Raw genomic sequence first — 22922 nt, forward strand, 5'->3', positions numbered from 1 at the left:
GTGGCCATGTCTTCAAGAAACATGAAAAGAAGTTGAATTCTGTTTCAGTGCTTAAGATAAGCCAACCTTTGTCTTTTGAATTATTGTGCGCATGAACATGTGAGGCATTTGGGAAAATTTATTACCCTGAGACTGAAGCGTAAGATGAGCTTTCTGTTTGTGCGTTGTGTTATGAGACTTCATAAGAGAGGGTGTGTTTCTACAGGCTAATATAGGTGGCAGGTATTGCCCTTAGGCTGTGACACATTATGCAAATTCTAATGTCAGCAGGGCTTTAATATACAGATCCATCTCGTCAACTCTGTCATTTCCATATGGAAACCGGGGAGCGAACAATGGGTAAAAAGCTGAAGATATTAGGGCTGGGGGTAGCGGATGGAACAGGAGGGGGAGACAAAGAGAGAAACCAGAGAAGCACACACCAGAGAAGAGATAGAGCTGATGAGTAAATAAAAGTGCTGCTGGTTTTATAACTGTGTCCACATTAAATGGATCCCTGCGTCACTGGTGTAGTTACGGGGGACTGTAAAGAGATCTGTTGTGGCTCCACACTCTGAGAACTGAGCGTCACTCGTTGACAAATTACCCCTTTAAATGCAGTGACTTAATAATACCAAATGCATCTATCAGTCACTGTGGCATGGCCCTGTCAGCCTGCTTTTGACTCAGGAAAAAACCCCCCCAAAAAAAACCCAGTAGAGGTTCATCTAATTGAACGCAGGCTTCCACTGAAGAGGCATTTCCACAGTCTTGTGTTTGCTTGCAAGGCATCTGAATCTACTTTATGATCAGCGGCTACCGCAAGTGGAGTCAAGTTGGTACAGTCGTCCCAGAGCTTGAAGCCCCGGAGGGGCCAACACAAAGCCGGGGAAGTTAGGCTTGGCCAGAGTTTTATATGATCAACAAAAGAGTCCTTAAGATGGCTGACTGCCTCAAAGCCACCCTTTGTAATGGAATGTAAAACACACATGCAGACATGCATACACGCTCAGGAATATGTTCTCTCCACTCCACAGTCTACATCCTTTCTCGCACAAATTCACACGCTCTCACTTTGCACCGAGGAGAGCAGATGAGCGAAAGCTGATGTTGGATCAGTGTCTGGTACAGGAAGCTGATTTGGCTCTGTGATTGGTTTGGCTTGCCTCTGGGGAGAAAGGGTCAGAAAAAGTTAATGAGGGGCTCATTTACTGATTCTGTCGGTTTTCCTCCGCTATTAGCAGTGCTCTGGTGCAGCCGTCACTTTCACTATTTGTGTGGGTTGGGACGCGACCCGACTCTCGCTGCTAATACGGGGTAGCGCGTTGACGCGCGCGTGCAAATCGGAGCCCCCCGTTTTGCGCACACGCGAGGGGGGCATGTGCGCCTGCGTTCGCACACGCACAGCTGCGTGCGTGTGCGGGGCGAGTGGAGGGCTGCCTGCCCGTGTTTAGTTTGGCTAAGCTTCACACGGCCGCTTGGCAGCGGAGAGCTGGACAGCTTAACAGCTTGGATGGGGAGAAGAGAGCCAGGGAGGGGAAGGGAAAAGGAGGAATGGAGGGGTAAAGAAGAGGGGTCGGGGGGGATTTAAGGGACCTGACTGGCTTGGGCGCACACACTGCACCACACACACGGAGGCTATTTACATGCCCCCACAGGGACAGAGCTGTATTATCTCTGGACCTATAACTAATAACTATAAAGGATTGAGCTACTTCATGTCTGCTTTTTCTATTCTTTTTTTCCACTATATATACACTAGGATTATGAATCCAAGTAAATCAAAACCCGCCATGCTTATAACCTACTAGCCCCACCACCGCTACAGCAACAAATTTGCATCTTGTCATATCTTACACTGGTGCACCATATGCTGCCAAAGGAAGCGTGGCAGCTAATAGAGTGGCAGTCAATGGTGGCTGCTTAATGATGGCCAAAGACAAATTTCATCAACTTCCCCAACAAGCAAGAGAGCAACAGGGGGTGGGGGGTTGAACAGAGAGCAGGAAAAATGGTAAACCAGACCATAATAAAGCAAAGTTACCCAATGAAATCGAAGTAACAATTTACATACATTGGATTTTAATTACGGGTTAAATTATTTAACAGCTAATAGACATTTAAATGAAATTGGATCATTTAAACTATTTTTAATGAAATTACTTGCTGAATTAGTTAGTCTATATTTACTTAGATCACTTGGCTGATCTGGTTCGTCTTCATTAGCAACACCAACGGGCTGAGGGTTAGCAAACAAATTTGACTTTAGCATTAATGCTATTGCCAAGCTAGCTTCAACAAATTTTGCCAGTTGTAATCTTGTCAGTAAGATTTGTAAAGCAGGTCATTGTTAACATATCTTAACAAAAACAACAGAACAAATGTAAAGTTTTGAGATCAGTGTAAAAAGTCAACCTCTCGTTGCGGATCCAACGACTCGGCTTTTGCCAGTGCCTTGGGTCGGTTCTGTTCTGTAAAGATGTGTAGCTTTGTGTAGTATATTAGCTAAAAGACACCATAGTTTTCCAGTCAATCTCAAAAATGATTGTTCCCAATTAAATTAGCAATTTTCTAACAAGTTATTGGGATCCCGTATCTTATGTGGTTTGTGACTTACAGGCTAATAGATGAGGAAGAAAAAAGCCGTGGCTAATGATGACGACATAAAACTCTACAGATGTAATAATAAACTTTCTGAATGTATTCTGATAAGGTGGCATGTTAATCTTTCCTGTGCTGTCCTTAGTTATTTTCATTGACAAAGATTGTCTCTGCGCAAAGTTGCTCAGCTTCAGTTCGACTTTAACTGCCCCCTCATCTCAAACTAGAAATTGCCTTAATCTGTTGACGGAACCAACAGCTTCAGTCATTTAGTCAAAGTTTAGTATTTATTACAAAAATTGTAAAAAGCTGACATTATTTTTACGAACTTATATACCTGTTCTTTATATATACAGCTCTGGAAGAAATTAAGAGACCACTGCACTGAACTCATGGTTATTCCACCAAATATTGATTTCTGAACTCTTCCTGAGTTAAAACATTATTGCTGTTTCTAAATGAATATGAACTTTGAGGTCTGAAAGCGCTGCGTCTTTTTCAGTAAAATCAGAAAACCTGATCATTTTAAGTGGTTTCTTAATTTTTTCCAGAGCTGTGTATAATATATATAATTAGTATGCCCCAAAACTATTTTTTTATAGTGTAAATTGATAGGATGAAAACTAAACGTTAAAAGAGGGTTGACATTCAGTGCTCTGGCCTATACAAGCCCTCATTAAAGGATCATGGCGGGTCATGTCATGCTTCAGTCTGTGGTAATCAGAGTCGCCTGCCCGACATGCAGGGCCTGACCTTTCCCCCCTCTGACCGCCGAGGTCAAGTGCCAGTTAGAACGGTTACATCCTCCTCCTTCTCAACGCAGCCACCGACGCTGGACCTAATCGGCCAATTTACTCTGCCACACATTCCTATGTGCGTGTGTGTGTGTGTGTGTGTTTTTCTTTCTTTCTTTGTGAACGAGGCTGAGATGAGAGATTAAATGAAATGGAGTCGCAGCAGGATTCGGTAATACGCTACACTGCGTTTCCGCTGATGTTTTTTTTTTTTGTTTTTTTTGTCGTTTCGCCAGCAATTTGTAAAACGCTTTGCTGTAATGGAATTCACCTAAAAGAGAGGGGGGACTATCTGTTATTTCTCTGCCCAGGTGTTCACGCTGGCAGGCTTTCCCATGAAAACAAGGGGCGGGACGGGGGGAGGAAGTGCACAATACAGACCCGGGACCAGCTCAGGAGGGCAGCTCTTTGTCCTGCGTGGGGAAACAAGGGCTAAGGGCCAGGAGGCCTGGAGGAAGTTATTAAAACATTGGCACATGCATGGAAGCTGAGGTGGGCCAGTAATAATGCTCTCCCTCTCTCCTGCGTTGTTTTTTTTTTTTTTTTTCTTTTACTAAACCACCAGGCCAATTAACCCAGTCTACAGGGACTGAGATCTGAGCTTTACATCAGATTTTATTCTTTCCAGATTGCCTTTTATAGCCATTATTTTGCCTTAAAAAGTACAAACAAAATGCCAGTGTACAAAGAGGAGCCACGGTATTGACTGTTTGCATATGGCCAGTGTAGCAAAGGTGGCGTGAGTCTGGTAGCGCTGACGTACGAACCAGTCTGTACGCTGCGGCCGTGTGGGTTTGACTCTAGCTAAGAAATTCACATATGCCATCCTGGAACGCTGACATGTGATTTCTGATTGGTTCATTAAAGCCTGAGGTCCCTCCGTTTCCACTTAGTGGCCTTTATCAGGTGATGTAATCCTGTGGGACCTGCAGGGTCAGCGTTGTGCAAGAAGAGAACGGGTCAAAGGAGACCCACGACTGTATGGCAGCAAATTCACATCATTTGTTTCTCATTTTGTCTTGACTAAATCAACACAAAATAGAAAGTTAATGGCTTTCAAATGTTTGTCCGAATTAAGAAAAAAGAAGCATGCAGACCGTATCCTCCTTCTTTTACTCAGATACTTTCACCAATGGCCTACAGGAGTACCTGTGTGTAATTTAATCGAAATTAAGTATAAATCCAGTTGTTCTATTGAAGAACACTGGAGAACAAACAGCATCATAAATACTTAGGAACACAGCAGGGGCATTGATGTTAATATCTTTTTTTTTTTTTTTAAACCTGACAGTAGAAGTCATAAATGCTAATTTAGCTTTTTGCTGCACATTTTGTTCAATGAGAGCATCAATAAATATCAGTAAATTCAAAAATAGGGTTAAACGCAGTTACTTTTTGCAGTTCAGTTGAATAAATCTCCCTCTCTTTTTAAGTAAGTGGCGTCCTGAAAAAGTCAATTTCGGTTGAGAATGTTTCTGAAGAACAATATTTGTGTTTGTGGCGCTCTCAATGCTGTGCCATGCACTCATCGTTCTGCAAAACTATTTATTGCTTAAAAAGTAATCGGTAATAAACAGGTTTTTTATTGTCATACTCTTAATGGTTATCATAACAGGACCACAAAATATTGCGGTAAAATTCTACGTTTGTATCTCCCGCCACTAGTGTGAAGTTTAACCCCTTCACTGTCACCCCACAAAAACACTTACATGCAAGTCAGTGGGTCTTTATGACAGTTAAGGGGTTAAGTTATAAAACAAGTTAACAGACTTGTTACAGAGTGTAAGACTTTATTTTTGTTACTCCTACATGTAAAATATTAAACCAGCAGCCTAAACACATCATTTAACATGGTAGTGGCAGCATCATGTTCTGGGGAAGGCTTTTCTTCAGCAGAGCTGATATGAAAGTGGTTGGAGTTAAATTCAGGGGAATCTTTCAGGGCAGCAGCAGAGATTTCAGCAGGACAATAATCCTAAACAGAAAGATGAAATGGTCCAGTCAAAGTAACTAAATCCAGTTGGTGATCTGTGATGAGAATTGAAAGTTGATGTCAAAAGATGTTCTCCATCCAACCTCACTGAGTCTGAGCTTTTTTCTTTTTTTTTCCTGTTTCTAGATCTGCTGGAGCTCAACAAGCACCAAATCTTTTTTTATATAGTTGTATGCAAAACAAAAACGAAAACCACATATCCTTTCCCTTTCAACCTACAATTATGTGCTACGTTTCATAAAAAAAGAACGGCCAATAAAATACAGTAAAGTTTGAGGGTAATGACATGACAATGAAAACATTAAAACAAAAAAAAAAGTGAAAAGTTCACAGTGTGTGAAATTCTACACAGAGCTGAGCGGCATCCGGACTCCAGAGCTCACGGGGCGAGTTATCTGACATCCGGCGGCGGAACAGACAGTGTGGAACAACGTCGCATTAATGTAAGACACGGGACAGAGCGGTGCAGGTGCTGGCTGTTAGGGAGGAAGATGAGGAGAATGTGCTACAGGAGGCGTCAGGGACGCGAGCGAGCGCCGCGACATTCCGCCGGTTCAGGTGCCGCTCCGCCACTCCGGCATTCCATCAAGGGCGACAGCGCGCCGGGGCGGCACATTTGCATACAGAACAAAGCCGCCCGCAGGCTAGGCCACTGGGACGTAAACCTGCCCTCCTGCACCCCTCCCCCGCCCCTCTCTTCTCTGTTTTCAGTGCACACAACACACAGACACACACACACGTGCACCCCTTCGCTCTCTTTGTTCACACACTCACACAATCCCTGGGAGTACGTGCATGTGCACCTGTCAGGGCTTTAGCTGACACCTCCGCTGCTGGTGAAGCAGCTCCTCATTAGCATGGCTGTGATCTAGGGGGTACCCAGGGGTCCCAGCCTCCTCACCTCACCCCTTGCCCCCCCCATAACCCTCTCTATCACACCTCCCACCCACCACCCCCGGTTGCACCTCTGCTCTGTTCCTCGTCAGAGCATCCCCACTCCTCCTTTTCTCCTTCCCTCAGCTTTTGACGGCTTGTTTGTCATGAAGGAGACTAATCAGGGGCCACAGAGATCATCTGCCAGTGTGCGTGTGTGTGTATGTGTGTGTGTGTGTTCTTTGTCGAAGAGGATGGCAAGGACAGTAATGTCGCAGCGGAAAAAGCAGAGAGAAACACGTGTAGCAAAAGAAAGGGAGAGGAAAGGGAAAGGAGAGAGAGAGCATGGAGGGTGGCAGTAGCAGGCAGGGGGTAAGGCTCTCACACAGTGTGACTGGCTCCATGTTAACTCGTAGCAGCTTTGGCCTGTTAACCATATACATCTGTGTGTGTGTGTGTGTGTGTTTGCAGCCTATATGACCAGCTGAAATGCCTTGACAGGCCTGAGAGAAGATTTAAAGCAACAGCACGACTTAAAAAGGCCCACAGATTTCCCCCCCCCGCCACACACACACACACACACTCCCCCAAAAAAGCCACGCACAAAATGTTTTGTTTCTGTTCCTTTATCTGCAACCTTTTCCCGCAGTGGCCCATCTCACACCGAGCACCTGTACCCAAGGTATCCGGGTGCTCCGCCCCGACCCTCATTCCTCCTGGGATGTGGGTCAAACGAACAATAAAAAGGTGATCGGGTGTCTCTACCGAACAGCTTGATCGCAGGCGCACACGCGCAAAAAAACGCACGAGGAGACGGGGCGAGCTGAACAACAATGCGCAAGAGGGAGGAGAAGGAGGATGAGGAGCGGGAGGTTCTCGCGGAGCGTGTTGCTTCCATTAGGCAAGGAGGGCACAAGGGAGGCGGCGTGCAAAATGGACTGGCAAGACCTCTCTGTCAGTGAAGAGCTACGACTCTTGGCAAAGGAGCAACGGAGACAAAAACCCAGAGAATGAGAAGAAAAAGGGGAGCTTGGTGAAGTGCATTAGCTAAGCTCTCTGTGGCATTTCTCTAAGCCTGACTCATTGCCATCAGCTCCAATAAAATAAAATAAATAAATAACTGCATCTATTTGTGTGTGTGTGTTGGGGTAGGGTGGGGACACAAGACGAACCCCACGCACGCTTCTGGGGTCCGCTGTCTGTCATGCGAGCCTGACAAATGGACGACACTCAGCCGTGCTTGCGGTTGAAAAGAAGATGTAAGAGAGAGGAGTGAGATGGAGTCGGGGATTAAAGATGTTCGGGCCGCGCGGTGGGAAAGACGAGTCACGAGGAGAGGAGAGGAGAGGTTCAAAGTACGAAAAATAAAAAACACACATTCCTAAAAGAGGCAGCTACAATGGAAATAAAAGTAGAGATGTGTTTCGGTTTTCTCTATCGGCGGGGTGAGGTTACAATCAGTCAGTCAGTGGCGGGTCTAGAAACTTTTACATGAGGGGGACAAAAGAGGGACAGGTGGGAAAGGTCATAGCAGGGTGGCAATGCTGAACATCCTCTGTGAAGTATGTGAGAATCTCCCAGCTATGTAAAAAGAGACAACCAAATATCCACAAAAACAGGGGGGGGAAACTGCTGTACTAAGAAAATAAAGGCAAGCTTTAGGTATACATGCCCTTTGTCATTTATTTATTTCATAATTGTGTTATTTGAAAAAACGTTTTATTTTAAAGACATAACATTTATGGGTTGAAAGGGAGGCAAAGCTTTACTGCAGGGTGGCCAACTGACCCGCCATGCCCCCCCCCCTGTAGATCCACCCCTGCAATCAGTTCATCTCTGATCTATTATACGATGACAGGTCAGCAGGGGAAACCAGCAGCATGATATTTAAAGAAATCAAGAAAAAAAGAAGCAGCAGTGTCATCCTTAAAGTCATTTAAGTGTGAGGTATGGTGATTAAAACAAGACAGAATCTACAATTGTTCACTAATATAAAAAACTATATATATATATATATATATATATATATATATATAAATACATATATATACTTTCACAGATGGGAATAAACTGCAAATATTTCTTTAAAAAAAACAGGAAAAAACTTTAAAAGGAAGTATGGCATACTGCGACAGAAAACTCAAAACTGATTTGACAATAAAATGGAGACTTGGTGTGCAGGTACGCCACAGTGTTTGCTTAAGGTTTTACCTCGAAATGAGCCTGAGGAACGCCGGCGCATAAAATGAAATTGACTCGTGCGAAATTTTGCTACGTGGAATCTCTAAATGTCACGCAAATGTCATTTTATACATGGTAGCCATCACAGCATATTTGCCTAAGCGCAGCACACTGCGAATAATTAAATTACTTACACATAATACCTGCAAATTGTGATAACTATTTAGGCGTCGGATCACAACGTGTGGTGCTCATTTCCTGTTGCGAACGCTCCCGAGAGCGAGCCTTTTTCTCACACGTTGCATTTCAGACAGTGGCTCTTTTGTGGTGCGAGCTTGTGGTGTTTGTGTATATGTGTTTGCATGCTATATGCCTATTCATTCACAGAGAGTGCCATGCAGTAATGGGTCCCAGCTGGGCTCTGCCCACTAAAGCTGAGTAGCCGGTCCTGCTTAACTGGGAGCCCACAGGAAGAAACAAGCGAGGCCTTGAATGGTGCACGAGCCCTCCCAGCTTACAGCACCCCATTAAAAACTTTATTCTTTCTCCCTTTACAAACACAGTAAAACCCAGTAGAGTCAGCGCCGGATAACAGTCGTGACCCAATCCCTGTTGCTTAACGTGTTTCTTCGCTCCACTGTAAAAAAGGAACTCTGTTGAATATTAATCCTAAACTATTCACATCTGAATCAAGTATGTCAGATTGTAGTCTGAAATAGTGATGAAATAAAACAGTAAATGTTGGTAACAAATCCTGGCAGAACATTCTGATTAAAGTTCATTTTATGGTTTTGTTTGGCTAATTTCATTCATCACACTTGATGAGAAAACACTAAGGGTGAACATATATACATCAGGAACTGTTGATTAAGGCTTTTCAAACAGCTTTTTGTTCTTTTTTAACTTTAAATGGTAAAGTAGCTATAACTACTACTATAACTATACTACTACTTTACCTATAACTACTACTTTACCATTTGCGCTAATGCTAATTCATTGATATTTAACTCTGAAGCAGTCATTCCCAAATTAACGACACATCTCATTTATGGTTGTCACGGAAACAATTTACATGCCACCTTGTTGGAATAAAAATGATCTTACTATTCTTGTAACGCTTTATGCCTTTATCAAAACCAATTAATACTGTAACACAGGAGAACAAACTAATCTGAAACTTATTAGTTAAACTATGTTGTGTAAGTACATTTTTAGAATTGGTCATATTTTCATGTGTCAATTTCATCTTTTAGCTGTTAATCTTCCACAATTTCTGCTCTGAAGTACGTTCATTAAAACACAGCCGGCTGCATCAGTCCTCCAGGCCAGCAGTGGGGGGCCCAAGAGCACTCAACTTCTTACAAAAAAATATCTAGATTACAAACTTTCCATTTTGAACTGCGAGCTTTGTAAAAAAAATTTTTTTTAAATTCCCATTTAGGATGCTTTATTTGTAGTTTAAAGAACTGAAAATGCAATAATTAGTATTACGTAATTAAACGGAGTAAAACAGTTCACTATTATTATTACTATTATTACATAATTTGTAGTCAGGGTTTAATATTGCTCGTCTAGTTACGTCTGCGGCTCCTGTCTTTGCTGGAGTCACATTTTATTCACAAAGTAACAGCAAATTCATCAGTAAATAAATGTCAGCTGGCCCCTCTTTCCTGACTCCTCACTCAAACGCTGCACTTCAGACACAACTCCCAGACTAAATGAACAAATCAGAGAAGCAATGTTGTTTCCACCCCATCTCTCCTCCCCCCACCCCCCACTTATTTACTGCTATTAATTTAATGAATAATAAAAACCGGAAATGAGACCGAATATCATAATCCTGTTAACAATCCTGGGATGGCTCTCGATTCCTATATATCCAAATGAAATGCACGCAGACGTTTACATCACTTTTGTTGAGGGTGGGTCACTTTTAAGAGTTTGTTTCAACAGTGTACTAACATTGATGTCATGAGAAAAAAAAAGGTCTTTTCTCACTCTCGCTTGTCAGATCGTCTGGAGGGAGCGCAAGGAGTATTCCATTACACGGTAATTTGCAAGTCATGTAATTAGTGTTAACTGAACTCCAACAAGGAGAGAAATTGTCTTTTTACCTATGAATAAGATTTTATTTTTACATGAAGGCCTCTGCCTTCAATGTAAACGTGTAGTAGAGTTGTTAGAGTTTCTAAAACAGGGTGTGACTATTCAAAAGTTTATCAAGTGACATTTTCAAGTCCAAGTTCAAAATGATCCAAAGCAGACGTCTGCTTCCATCTGAGCAAATGTAAAAAAAAAAAAAAAAAAAAAAAACAGAAAACCACTCAACAAAAACAAAATTCATAAAAATAAATATTCCAGATCTTCAGCATTCATGAATATATAGAAACAGCTTATTGCCAGCTTTTATATCCACCTCACTTTTATACCTTCACTTGCAAGTCGCTATGGATAAAAGTGTCAGCGAGATGCATAAACGTAACAATTTCAACAGCTTTTTCCACCCGCCAAAAATCCAACAAACAAACTCTGATTTGTCTGTGAGAAAGAAAAAAGAAAGAGTTATGACGATGTTAGAAAGTGTGTTTTTCTTTGTTTTTGAGGGGGGGGGTTGTTCTTTTTTTTATCATGTATGTTTATGAGGTCTTTTTTATGATCTATTGAACACCAGCAGCACAACATTATTCACGTTGCAACGGTCATGTCTCCAGGGGAATTCTGTTCTCTCTCCAGAGTGTGTCCTGAAACATACCCAGGTGTGTCAAACGGTCTCCTGTCTTGTCTCCAACACATCGCCTCAGATTGCTACACACACACACACACACACACACACGCCCGCATACATATACACACCCACGTGCACGCTCAAATGCAAGCATGAACATTGATTCTTCTCTCAACACATATTTATGAAGTGACACGATGTGGCTGAATTTGGCCCCGGGCCCTCCCCTGTGGCCTCTCCCTCTGTTTCTCCCTCCTTTTACCCACTCGTTCATTTCTTCTTTTTTTCCCCCTTCGTTTTCTTTCTTTCTGTCTGTTATCATGCTGATACATTTCCTGCTCCTGGCACGGCTCCTGCATAGCTTATGGTTAAAGCAAGCTTTCATCTATCCAGAGCCCTCCAGGACACACACACACACACGCACACACACACGCCTACATAAACACGCTCGCGCACACATGCAGGCGCTTGGTACGGGCCAGTGCTGCCCCAGCCAGACCACAGGCCCAGACAAGCTCCGCTGGCACCATCACTCTGATAACATCTCGAGCTTTATTTCATTTCTGGCTCGCTCTGGGAAAGACCAGCATGAAAAAAAAGAGAGAGAGACAGTTTGCTGGAAAAATATGTATTACTCCAGCATACGGGGAGCTCCTTAACCCTCAGCACTTAACCTCCACCCCTCTCTCTCTCTGTGTGTGTGTGTGTGTGTGTAGTGCCGACTACGGACGTGACAGCGCAGGCCCTCCGCCGTTCAGAAAGCAACGGATTGCTGTTCTTTTCCTGCTGGCGGCCCCACGGTTTTATTAAGTGATTAAAAGTAATAGGGTAGGAAAAGTTTCATTAAATGTATTTGATCAATATTTGAGGTATTGACGATATTCCAAATGCCCTGGTTTATGACTGAGCTTTCAGTGGAAAGAAAAAATAAAGACATAGATGGGCAAACTGAACCAAATCAAATCTAACGACTCTGTAACTGACAAAGAAAAATGTTAGCGTTAGATTAAAAATGAAAGTACCTCTGCCTTTTATTGCCAAAACATCTGCTTTCTACTTATTTTTTCCTCCCCCTTTATTTAATTTCCACAGTATGTGAGGGGTGTGTGTGTATTATAGAGCTAAAAAAATATATGGTTCTAGATCCTGGTGTTGGAACAAGCCCGCATCAGAACAACACAGAAGGTGGACAGGGCTGTGCCAAAATTGAATGGGACCCTGGGCAGCATGGGACCAGTACTGTTTAATTGAAAACAGGATTCTAAAACATCATCATTCGTCATTTAACTCCATAGCATGTCAGTCAGTTGGCATTACTTTGTAAAGAAGTAGCTCTTTGGAATAAAGTTTTACCAGAAACCAGTCATTTCTCAGTTTTACTATTTTTCTTCCACAGGAATGAAAGAGATTCATCACAACTATTTCATACCTTTGCTTTGCAATTTTGTCAACACATGCCTCTGTTTTGTACCCGTGATCTTAACCTTGTCATGTCACTTTTCTGCTCCTGGCATTGGAGCATTGTTGATGAACTTCCAATTCCATGTGTAATTAAACTTAATTATTCACATTCTTACTGAAGACTGTTTACTACACACCTTTCAACCTATCCTAGTTTGGGCAATTCGAGTCCCAAATAAACCCAAATAAATCTGAAGTGATTTCCTGCTTAGGGTTTCTAAGCAACGTTCTGCTAGCAGGTATGTTGCTAAGTCAGATAAGCACACTTTGTAGCGCTAGGCTATGAGTAGAAAGAAGAAAATTACTTGAAGTCATCTGTTGTGTAGTGGGCACGAAATGTCCCCATAAGACACACAAAATGAAATGTGGTCGGTGTGATTCGTCTCGTCATAAACAGTTCAAATTCAGCCAAAGAAAAGTTGTCCCACAAAACAGCCAAAACTACAAAGGCGCAAAATGAGAAAGCACCTGCTGATATGAATTATGTTTGAGAATTAAAGTCCTCTCCGGAGCCCCCTGCTGGCCTGGCGGACAGTTCGCCTATGACTCAAACTGGTTCATATTACATGAATTGTCTTTGTAGAGTTCTCTTTTATTGTAATTACTCAACAAGCAGATGAACTGAGGGAGAGCAGGGGGGATACTGTAAATGTGCTATGAAAGTCTTTCAATATCTCTTGTGGTGAGACGGCTTGTAAAAAGGAAATATGTTGTCTCCTCTCTTCTCTCACAATCCCACCCAAGTCAGAGCACTAATAAGATAAAGAGGGGAAGAAGAAGAGTGTAGAAGGTAGCTGATTAACAAGCACCCTACACTTTACTTTTCACTGCTATAAATAGTAGCTCAGTTATTCTCAGAAGCAAACATATACTGTCATATAGTGAACAAGAACCGTGCATGTTGTCTAGTAATCTGCACAAGGTTTAGAGCGGGTAAGCAAAGTAGGCCAAGCTAGACATGCAGCTGAGCAGGTTCTCCATCTGAAGGCATGCTTTCACTACATGTACTGTATGTTCTTTTTAAGAAAAGAAACGCTCCATTACTCAGCACATCTGCTAGACAGAGCGAGAAAGCCGGCAGCTCAAATACTGTAACTACAGTCGCGTAGTCAAAATATCTTGATTATAGCTATTTACACAGTGAACATAAACACGTTCGCAGATTCCCACTGACACAAGGCGACTGACGATCGGTGGCAGCGGGAGCATGAAGTTCACGTCAACACTTCACTCAAAAGCTAAATGCAAAAAAAAAAGTGTGTGTGTGTGTGTGTGGTTGCGTGTGTGTGTGTGTTTTTGGAAGGGTGGGGAGGTGAGGGTTGTTGCGCCAAGGCGTCAGGAACGCCATCGTCGCTCGCCATGTGTAGCAGGGACGGTGCGTGGAGTTTTCTTTAAAGCCTCTTCAGTAAAAAGGCTGTTAAGGAGCAAAGAGTCCGCACATCTGGAAGACACAGTCAGTCAGCACATGCTGAAAGTTAGCGGTGGCGCTCGCAGTCCAAATTAGTGGCAAGTTTTATTCCCCCGCTGTGGTAGGAAAATATCAAATCTGCTGCCATATGAGTGCCATAAAGCTGGCTGTGGAGTGTTTGATGCCTTCATGTGGGAGCCTTTAAGCTGAGAGTGGGTCTGCATGTGTGCGGGGGTGTGCGCGCGCGTGTGTGTGTGTGTATTTAGTGGGAGATGCAGGCCTTAATGGGAGATGAGAGCCATTGTATGCATTCTTGCACAGGCATATGTTTTCTGTTTGTGTGCCTCTTATCGCCGTGCGTATCGACGTCCGTGCATTCACAGGGAAATACACCTATATATATATGTGTGTGTGTGTGTGTGTGTGCAGCTGTGCCACTTTAGCAGCCCCCTTGCAGACCCAGTTGACCCTGCTGCTATAGAACAGACAGACACAAGCAGAGTCAGACGGCCCCTGGGGTGGTCCTGTCTGAGGCGCGGTATTATGGGCCAACGAGGCTAGGGGCCCATACGCAGGCAGGGACACGTATATTGTAATTGCACACACACACATATGTATAGGTCCAAGGACAGATGTGTGTAAAAGCTAGAATACATACAAGAAAGAAATCTGATGGAAAGGTTAAATATCTTTACCCTTAATTTTTGTTCCAATCGGCAGCCTTTAATTTGCCCATTTATTGTTGCACATGTGCAAACTTTAGGAGGACTCAAGCAGTTCCTTTCACTTTCACTAAATTGCTGAAAAATGGCAGACAAAGCTCGCAAACCACAAAAATATTTGATGCTCATCCTGCAACTACCTGCAGGTAGGTGTGCAGATGCGAGCGGCGGGGTGACACATCACCAATCACTTCTGCACAAACCTCCAGAAAATGACTGAAACTGGAATAATTCAGTTATACATACTAGCAAACTTCAACTGTGATAGTTGATGTTACTAAATGTGTAATTTGTGGGGTGGGGGAAGGAGCAAGTGTATGTCATTTCCTCCAAAAAAAAGGAAAAAAAAAAAGAAAGCAGTGGAATAAGGGGCAAATCTGCAACTCGCAAAAGCAAGAATTAAAAAAAAAGAAAATTAACATGCCTGCAAGGAGACTCAAACTAAATTCCCTGGCAAGCATTCAGATCACTCATGTAAGAACACACACACGCACATATACTACTTTACACATCTCCCACCATGTGACCCCTAATCACAACCCCAGAGCTTGGACATCAAATGAAGCAAGTTTGGAAAAAAAAAAAAAAAAAAAAAAAATCATCAGGAGTAATTAACGCATTTTCATATGCAAATGTGATTAATGCAAAACTACAAAGTCATTATGCAAATCGACTTTTCCTTGAGCCTCTGTACAAATATTCGCAGCTCAAATCAGGAATCAGTCTCGCCATCTTTCTTTTTTTCTTTTTTTTTATCTCCTTTTCCCTCTATCTCTCACTCTCTCTCGGAGCAGAGATAATACGTAAGTAGCATGTGAAGTTATTTCCGAACTCACGCGGTGTGTGTGTGTGTGTGGGTGTGTGTGTGTGTGTGTGTGGGTGTTTTCATGCGATGGGGCCGGGGCTATGGCATTACGCCGCCTGCCTACTGATTACTGGCTGCTTGGCACTGGAGCGAGACGGGGAAGCCGGCGAACAGGGGAAGGTATGAATATGCAAAAGCCTGATTGCTTTTCATGATTAAAGCCTATTTAATATGGAAATGAGAGCAAGCCAGGTGATTAAAGGAGCATTGGGTGGTTGGGCAAAATAAAAAAAAAAATTAAAAAAGAGGGGATGAAGAAGAGGTGGGGTAAAGGGACACCTTCAAGTCCGTACAAGTGGAGAGGTGAGCAAACTGGAATGTCGCTGAATGTCAATGTCGGTTTCAGATTTAGTCGACCCGTTTGAGTGCAGGAGGGTTGCTTCATCTTTTGAGACATTTTCACAAGTTTTCATCCAGTAACCACAGTGATTCATTTAAGGTGAGAAAAAAAGCATCCCGTCTTGCCCATTAGCTGAAGACTTTAAAAGAGAAAAAAAAAACCAAACAACTGATCTTATCATGTTAAAATACTCCTTCGTGCACTTTCACACCCGCAGAAATTTCCTACATGCAAAGTGTGACCGTTCTTAAGTTTATCTCCACTTTGGTGTCCTTTGATCGTCAAAAATCAAGTGGCGCTTTGGTCCTGGATTGAACGCCGGTTATCTGTATCACCTCGAGCTGTGTGTTTTCACCCCGCCACAAGAAAAAAATAAAATAAAAAAAATAATAAGTACAGCAGAAGTGACACAAGCGAGATCACAGGTGGACAGCGAGCAAAACGGAGAGAGATGTTGGAGGATGTCACCGTTGCTCACATCATCTCATGAAATATTCAACTGTGTGTGGTGAAAGAGACAGAGAACGGGAAGAGGGAAGGGTTGTCATGATGCCACTTCACCCCCGTGCCTTAAAGTGCTCTGAGGTGGCGTTCAGGGGAGGTATTTGGGGTGGGGAGGGGGGTTACGACAGGCGTCCTGGGAGGAGTTCAAAGCAGGGCCAGGGTCGTCTCAGTGCGGCAACGCTCCCTTGGCGACAGCTTCTCCCGCCTGTGTTATGACACGCATCATTCTTCACATGCAAAAATAAAAATAAAAAATCCATCCAAATATTATCACACACACACACAAACACCCATACACACTTTGTGCATGCATCAGCAGGAGAATCTCAGGAGGGGGGGAGGGAGGAAAAAAATTAAAAAACAGGGCAGGGGAAGGCCATTTTTCATCTACTGTACAAACCGTATAAAAAAAAAAGAAAGAAAGCATGCACATGTAGGGGTGTGTGTGTGTGTGTGTGTGTGTGTGTGTGTGTGTGTGCGTGCGTGCGTGCGTGCGTGTGTGTGTGTGTGTGTGTGTGTGTGTGTGTGTGTGTGTGTGTGTGTGTGTGTGTGTGTGTGTGTGTTTGCGCTGGTGCGTTTTGCACCTTTTGGGGTTGAATCTGCTGGCCTTGCAGCATGTTTTTGCAGTTCAGGCGAGCGGGGCTGACAGACAAAGAGGCCAGACAGGATGTTATAAAACACAACCAGGTGAAGAGGAGAGGGGTTGAGCATATGCCTTGCATGCTTCACAAGCGCGTCGTGCGTTATTAGCGTGCAGAATTCGCCTCCCTTTTTCAGTGCACCTCCCTGCTTCCTCTGCTTGCTCTGCAGGTCGGATCTGCCCGGTGTGCCTCGAAGCTCGCATGCAGTCAAATTATGATATTTCCTTATAGGGGGAAGGGTGCGCGCGCGCGGAGATGTGCGAGTGAGCGCCTCTAACACTTTGGACTTAATTAGTCCTAATAATGTAATCTAATTTGCTTGAAACTTGAGACAGACTTGAGTGGCAAACTAATGTGTTGAACAAAGCTCCCCTCCTCGCTTTCATTTGGGGGCCTTGGAGTGCTTTCATGTCCTGTTCTCTTAGTGATAAGACTTTCTGTCTGAATGACTAACTGGCTGCAGCTCCTCCAGGCTGACTCAGTCTTTAACGCTGCCTAGTTTTTTTGTCTCCTCTGACTGTCCTGCAAAGGCAAAATTGAATGTAAAATGATTGATTGGCTCTTTTTTTCTTCTCCCCCCTCCCTGTCTTTGTTTGTTCCCAGAGCTGTTGAAAGCTCTTCAAGTTTCCCAAATCTAATTCTCTCCACCACCCCCTCCCAAAAATAGAGACGATTAACAAAAGCCACATTGTTACTGAGCGGCGGTCAGATATTTTTATTATCTGCTGAGGGAAAATCTTGAGAACTTCTTTTTTTTTGGAGCGTCGCTTTCATTCTCGCAAATCGACAGCGACGTCCAAACCTTCGCTGTCACATATTTTCTCTGATCTCCTTTTACAGATACTTCCCAAAGTGACTGACGATGGCCACACACAGCTGCCGGCCACACACAGACGCCGCGCATATGTACGGGATAGCTGCACAGACAACAAAAAGGGGGTCTCTACTGAGTTTGGCTCGAAAATAAACAAATTGTTCAGATCTGAAATGGCCGTAAGGCATTTTGAAATACCCAAAAAGCCAGTTTGGTCTGCTGGAAATCTGAAACAGAAACCAAAGGGTTTTCTCCCCAGCTTCCTTGTTCGGCTCAAAGTTGTTCGGCTTGCATCTTAAGCCGCACGGGGCCTAAAGAACTCTCTGAAATGTTCCGCTAATGCACGAGGAGCAATATCCTCCCAGGGTGTTTTATGTCCAAACAAAAGCTATTTATGAACAGGCATAACCATAGAGACGGATGTGTTGTTTCAAGTAATGACAGCAGTGATTCAACGCCGGCTAATAAGCGCTTTCGTTTTGCTCCAGTAGTTAAAAGTCCTTTTAGTAAAATGCCAGTGAAAGTGCTGAAGTAACCACAGCTGTCTCAAGTCTACCTGTTGCTCCGCACTGCCTCTCAGGAGCCTCAAAGAACGCTACTACTTTTTATTACTCCACTCACAACAACAAATATGTATATATTAAAAAAATCCAGCTGCAAGCTGCCAGCCAGCTGGCTGAAAGAACATCTGAAGTGTCCGCTTTGACTCATTTGGTAAACATAACAGTTCTTTTAAGACAAAAAGAGGAATCTTCTTATGAAACTTGCTCTTGTTTTTAGCTCCTATTTATTAGCTTATTTAATTTAGTCAAATTTCTTAATTTCTTGTATTGTTGACTATGTTTGTACCGTTTTCATTTATTTAATCAAAACAGGGTTCTCTTGTAAATGAGACATTGGATCTCAATGAGACAACATGTATATATAAAGGTCAAATAAAATAAATTAAACTTTGACCTCACCTACAAGAAAGACAAACTAGGCTGGGCATTGGCAGTCAGCTGGCTGAATAGAGAATAATTACATTTTCAGTTAGCAGACAGCATAATTAAACAGCTAATGCTAAACTCAATAAACTACCATCAGTCACCAAAGCACAACCGATACGCTATTTATTTTGCCCATGTTCAAACCCATTTACAGCGAAAAGATAGAAAGAGGCACACAATAGCTAAACGTGTTTGCTAATTAATATGAACTAGCAGCACTTGGTGTACAAGTTCAGAAAAATGTTTTAGTTCTTCAAAAAATGATCTTGCTGCTCCCACAGCGGATCAGTAGAAAATGATCAGAATTGATCCTGATGTCAGTTTTGGCCTTACAGAAAATCAGTCCAGATCATTTTAAGTGGTCAGTCCTTACTTCTGCTTTTTAGGTGATTAAATACACTCTGCAGCAAAACATTTTTCTTAGCAAAAAGCCTGACTTCACCGATTTACATAAAGGCTTATGCATGTCTAGGACCAAAAGCTTTGTTTCGCATTATTACCACTGAAGATGGATCACTGGCATGGAAAAAAAACCTAAACAATAAAAACAACATTTCCAAACATGATTTCTGTGACAGTTCTCTATTGCTCTATTGCTCTGAGCGGCATTTTGGTTCAGGGGTCTGAATCAGCTGCTTTGTTCAATTTTGCCTTGGGCTGGCTCTGTTTTATAAAAGAAGCACCACCATCCACTTTAATTTTACAGCTTTATTCTATTTTTGCATTCATCTTTGCATCAGGATAATTTTTTTAAAGTATAGAAAACATTATTATAGCTACAATCACTGATGTATCATTTTAGCTGCAGCTGGAGTCGTCGTGGCTTTTTGAAAACTTTTACAGTAAAACTATTTAGATTGTGTTACATAAGACAGTTTTCAAGTAACCATACTGCGGCACTGAAATGAAGATTATCATAACGTGAGATTCTCGTACAGACTCTCACTTTAGCCGCCATCATCGCAACTACATCAGTTGGAACTGACGAAGTGTGAAGTCTGCAACGGCAAAAAAGCTGAACAGAGCTACTTTAGTCAGAGAACGAGCCGTGAAAGCTTCCCTTTAACCACTCAGATCTGACCATGACACAACAGCGGAACACAGCGATGACCGGTTTCTGCGTTAGCCGTTTAATGGTGCGTGAAATTCCGTCTGGAAACGTCTTAGTCTGCCGAAGCCTTGTGTAATCCTGGACAGCCTTCCCAGCCCTTTGGGTGCGATGGTGACTGTCTCCTCTGATAAACTCTGCATTGGTTTCCCCACAGCGCCGGCAGTCGGCAGGCTCTACCATTCTTCCACACACCCCCTGCTTTTTTTTTTCCCGTCCCCTCTCCCCCCCAAACCCTCCAGCTGTTTTCCCTTTCGCTCCCCCCACCCTCCAACAGCCGACTGAACGGCCCTGCAGCTTTATTAATCCGTTTCTCCTCACCCCTACCCACGCGCAGACGGAGTTTAATCTTTAACTTCTGCATATAATGCTGCTGGATTTTTTTTCTTTTCGTCAAACGCTCCGATAAGTGACGTGCTCTCGCAAAAAACCAAACAAAAAGGGAAGAAATAAACCACGTTGGTCTGGTTGTGTCATCGTTTTCTCCCGTTTTAGAAGGAGTTTCAACTTCAAGACCGGCATGTTGGGGTGCGTGTGTGTGTGTGTGTGTGTAACTAAAAATAAGTGCACATTTGCAAAAGATTTTCACACTCCTGGTGAAGATGTGAAAAAAAATTACATAAATAAATCTTTTATTGCAGTAGTATAATCTCACACTGATTTTTTTTTTTTAAATCATCACCCTTAGTTTGAAACATATACTTCTATATCATTATGTCTGTAGATAAAATATATTTTTCACTTTCACTTTACTTTTCCAAGTTGATCTAGGAACTTCTAATTGGCAATTAAGACCTTTTGTTGATGTGGGGAATACAGAAGATGTGACACAGAGGCCTGTTTCTGTAGGGTTGACGTGGACCAATGTTTATCCACAACATACAGTGTGCAGGATGGAAAAGTAAGTCAAAAAGATAAAAATAATACTACGCCAAACACCACAGATCCCTGTTAAAGATCTTCAGTGAGTGCCAATCAGAGTTCACAAAGTTTCCATAGCGACCATTAAACCATATTTAGATGCCAAGAAGCTGTTTGGAAGTGATACTAGCAACAACAACAACAACAACAAAAACTTTTCAGCCCTATTATCATAAATGTAAACATGTGGATGTTGCTAAACTCTACTGGGAGTTTAACTAGAACTTTGAGCTTTGATTAGGTAAGACTAAGATTGAGCTTATGGATAAGAAATCCTTCAGGTTTGGTGTGAAACAAACGGTAAATATGAAGAAAAGCAACTGTTAAGCATGGAGGAGGATCTGTGATGCGGTGGGACATTTTTCTCATCAAGCAACCCTGGAGATTTTGTTAGAGTGGCATTGTGAACTTTTTTTCAAACACTAACATATGGGGAACAAAAACAAAGCAATTGACAGCAATAGAAAGCAAAGAACAGATCATCACTGGGTCTTTGCAGCAGGGTAACGATCCAAATTAACACAGAAGTGATTTGCCACAAACGTCTCATTTGAATTTGACCTAAATCAAATAAAAAACAAAAATATCAATCTGAGGAGTGAGCTAAGAAGAGGAACGGTCAAAAACTCATCGATCTGTGTGCTCCAAAGTAGTGAAACGTGTAAAAAAAAAAAAAAAAGCCTGTCCTATTAGTAAAAAGTAACAGTAAAACATATTACCAACAGGGGTTAAAAACAAAAACTGTCGTCAGTTCACTTCAGTTTATTCTCCGCTGAACAAACAGACTCAAATTAATGGCTTGATTTTTTCTATTATTATTATTATTATTTTCTAGTGTGAGATTATGCTCCTGCAGCGTCAAGATGAAATGATTTCAAGACTTTTTGCACATCTTTACCAAGGATGCTAATAAGTACTCACTACAAGCATACGCACTCACTACAGACACTTAGCTGTAGAGGGCGCTGTGTGGGTAATATCCTCCTTACAATGAAACAGACACAATTCTGCAGCTCTGAGTCACTCAAATGAAAATCATCTCAAGCCACATTAATCCCTCCTCAAGGCCACCGTCAAAATAAAAGCTTTCTTTAAAGAGACAGCTGTGTGTTTTGGCAGCAGTCTGCGCCACCTGTGCATTTAACACTCCGTACCTCCTTTCTCTTGTTTGGGGCAAATTCCCTTGGCCGGGGTCAGCCTCCTGCGCTCGTCTTCCTCCCCTCCGGGGGTCACCTGGACGCCCACCTCCACCGGAAGCGATCCTCCTCTGCCGAGCTCCAGCGAGCGGGCCCGGGGCGAGACGGGAACGCCCATGATCCCGCCGGCCTCGCCGGGCTTGGAGAAGGTGCCGGGCCCGCCGCCGCCGGGCCCCCTGCACAGCCGCCGCTTGTGCTCGATGAAAATGAGGATGTCGCCGAGGGGGAAGTTGGTCTGACACTGGCCGCAGGTCAAGAGGTCGTGCTCCCCGGGCCCCATCCTCCGAGGACTCGGGGTGGACGGCTCCGGAGAGGGAGATCGGGCGCCTGAGTCATGGTTGACCTCCGCTGTGAGAAAAAGAGACGCAGAAAGCAATTTTAAAAAAAGACATTCAGTCAGTGAGAAAAACATTCTCAGAAAGAGAAAGAGAGAGGGAAAAAAACTCAGCAAGGTTCAGTCCTGAAACCAATACAAGATAACCATCCCTCTGCACCACACAGGGTGGTCATTACATTCAACAAAAAAGAAAAACTGCGTCACGTTCGGGGGCTTGAAACAGCAGAACGCTGTTAAGACTCCTTTGCCTAGATAAACACCTGCGCCGCTTATCTCTGAGAGAGATCTGCGTAGGTGGGACCAAAAACACTTTACTCTACATGTCGGGGTGCGCCTGCGAGAGTGTGCGCGCGCTCGCTCCGCTTGTGTTTTGTGTTTGTGCGGCCAGGAAGCGATTCATCTCAACGGCGCAGGCTTGGTTTCCGGTGAGGGCCCTTCGCCGCGCCGAGCTGTCACAGCGAAGATGGTTG

At 43.2% G+C, this 22922-nt stretch overlaps 1 protein-coding gene across 1 annotated transcript in view; it reads right to left on the bottom strand.

Moving 5' to 3' along the window:
* bcl11bb (BCL11 transcription factor B b) overlaps window positions 1-22922 on the bottom strand; it is a 39166-nt gene that overhangs the window by 5774 nt on the left and 10470 nt on the right. Inside the window, exon 2 of the mRNA XM_028039628.1 lies at window positions 22074-22463. Coding sequence (XP_027895429.1) covers window positions 22074-22463 — 390 coding nt within the window. The remainder of the gene's footprint in view (window positions 1-22073; window positions 22464-22922) is intronic.

The sequence above is a fragment of the Xiphophorus couchianus genome, chromosome 15 (assembly GCF_001444195.1).
Source record: "Xiphophorus couchianus chromosome 15, X_couchianus-1.0, whole genome shotgun sequence".
Taxonomy (NCBI): domain Eukaryota; kingdom Metazoa; phylum Chordata; class Actinopteri; order Cyprinodontiformes; family Poeciliidae; genus Xiphophorus; species Xiphophorus couchianus.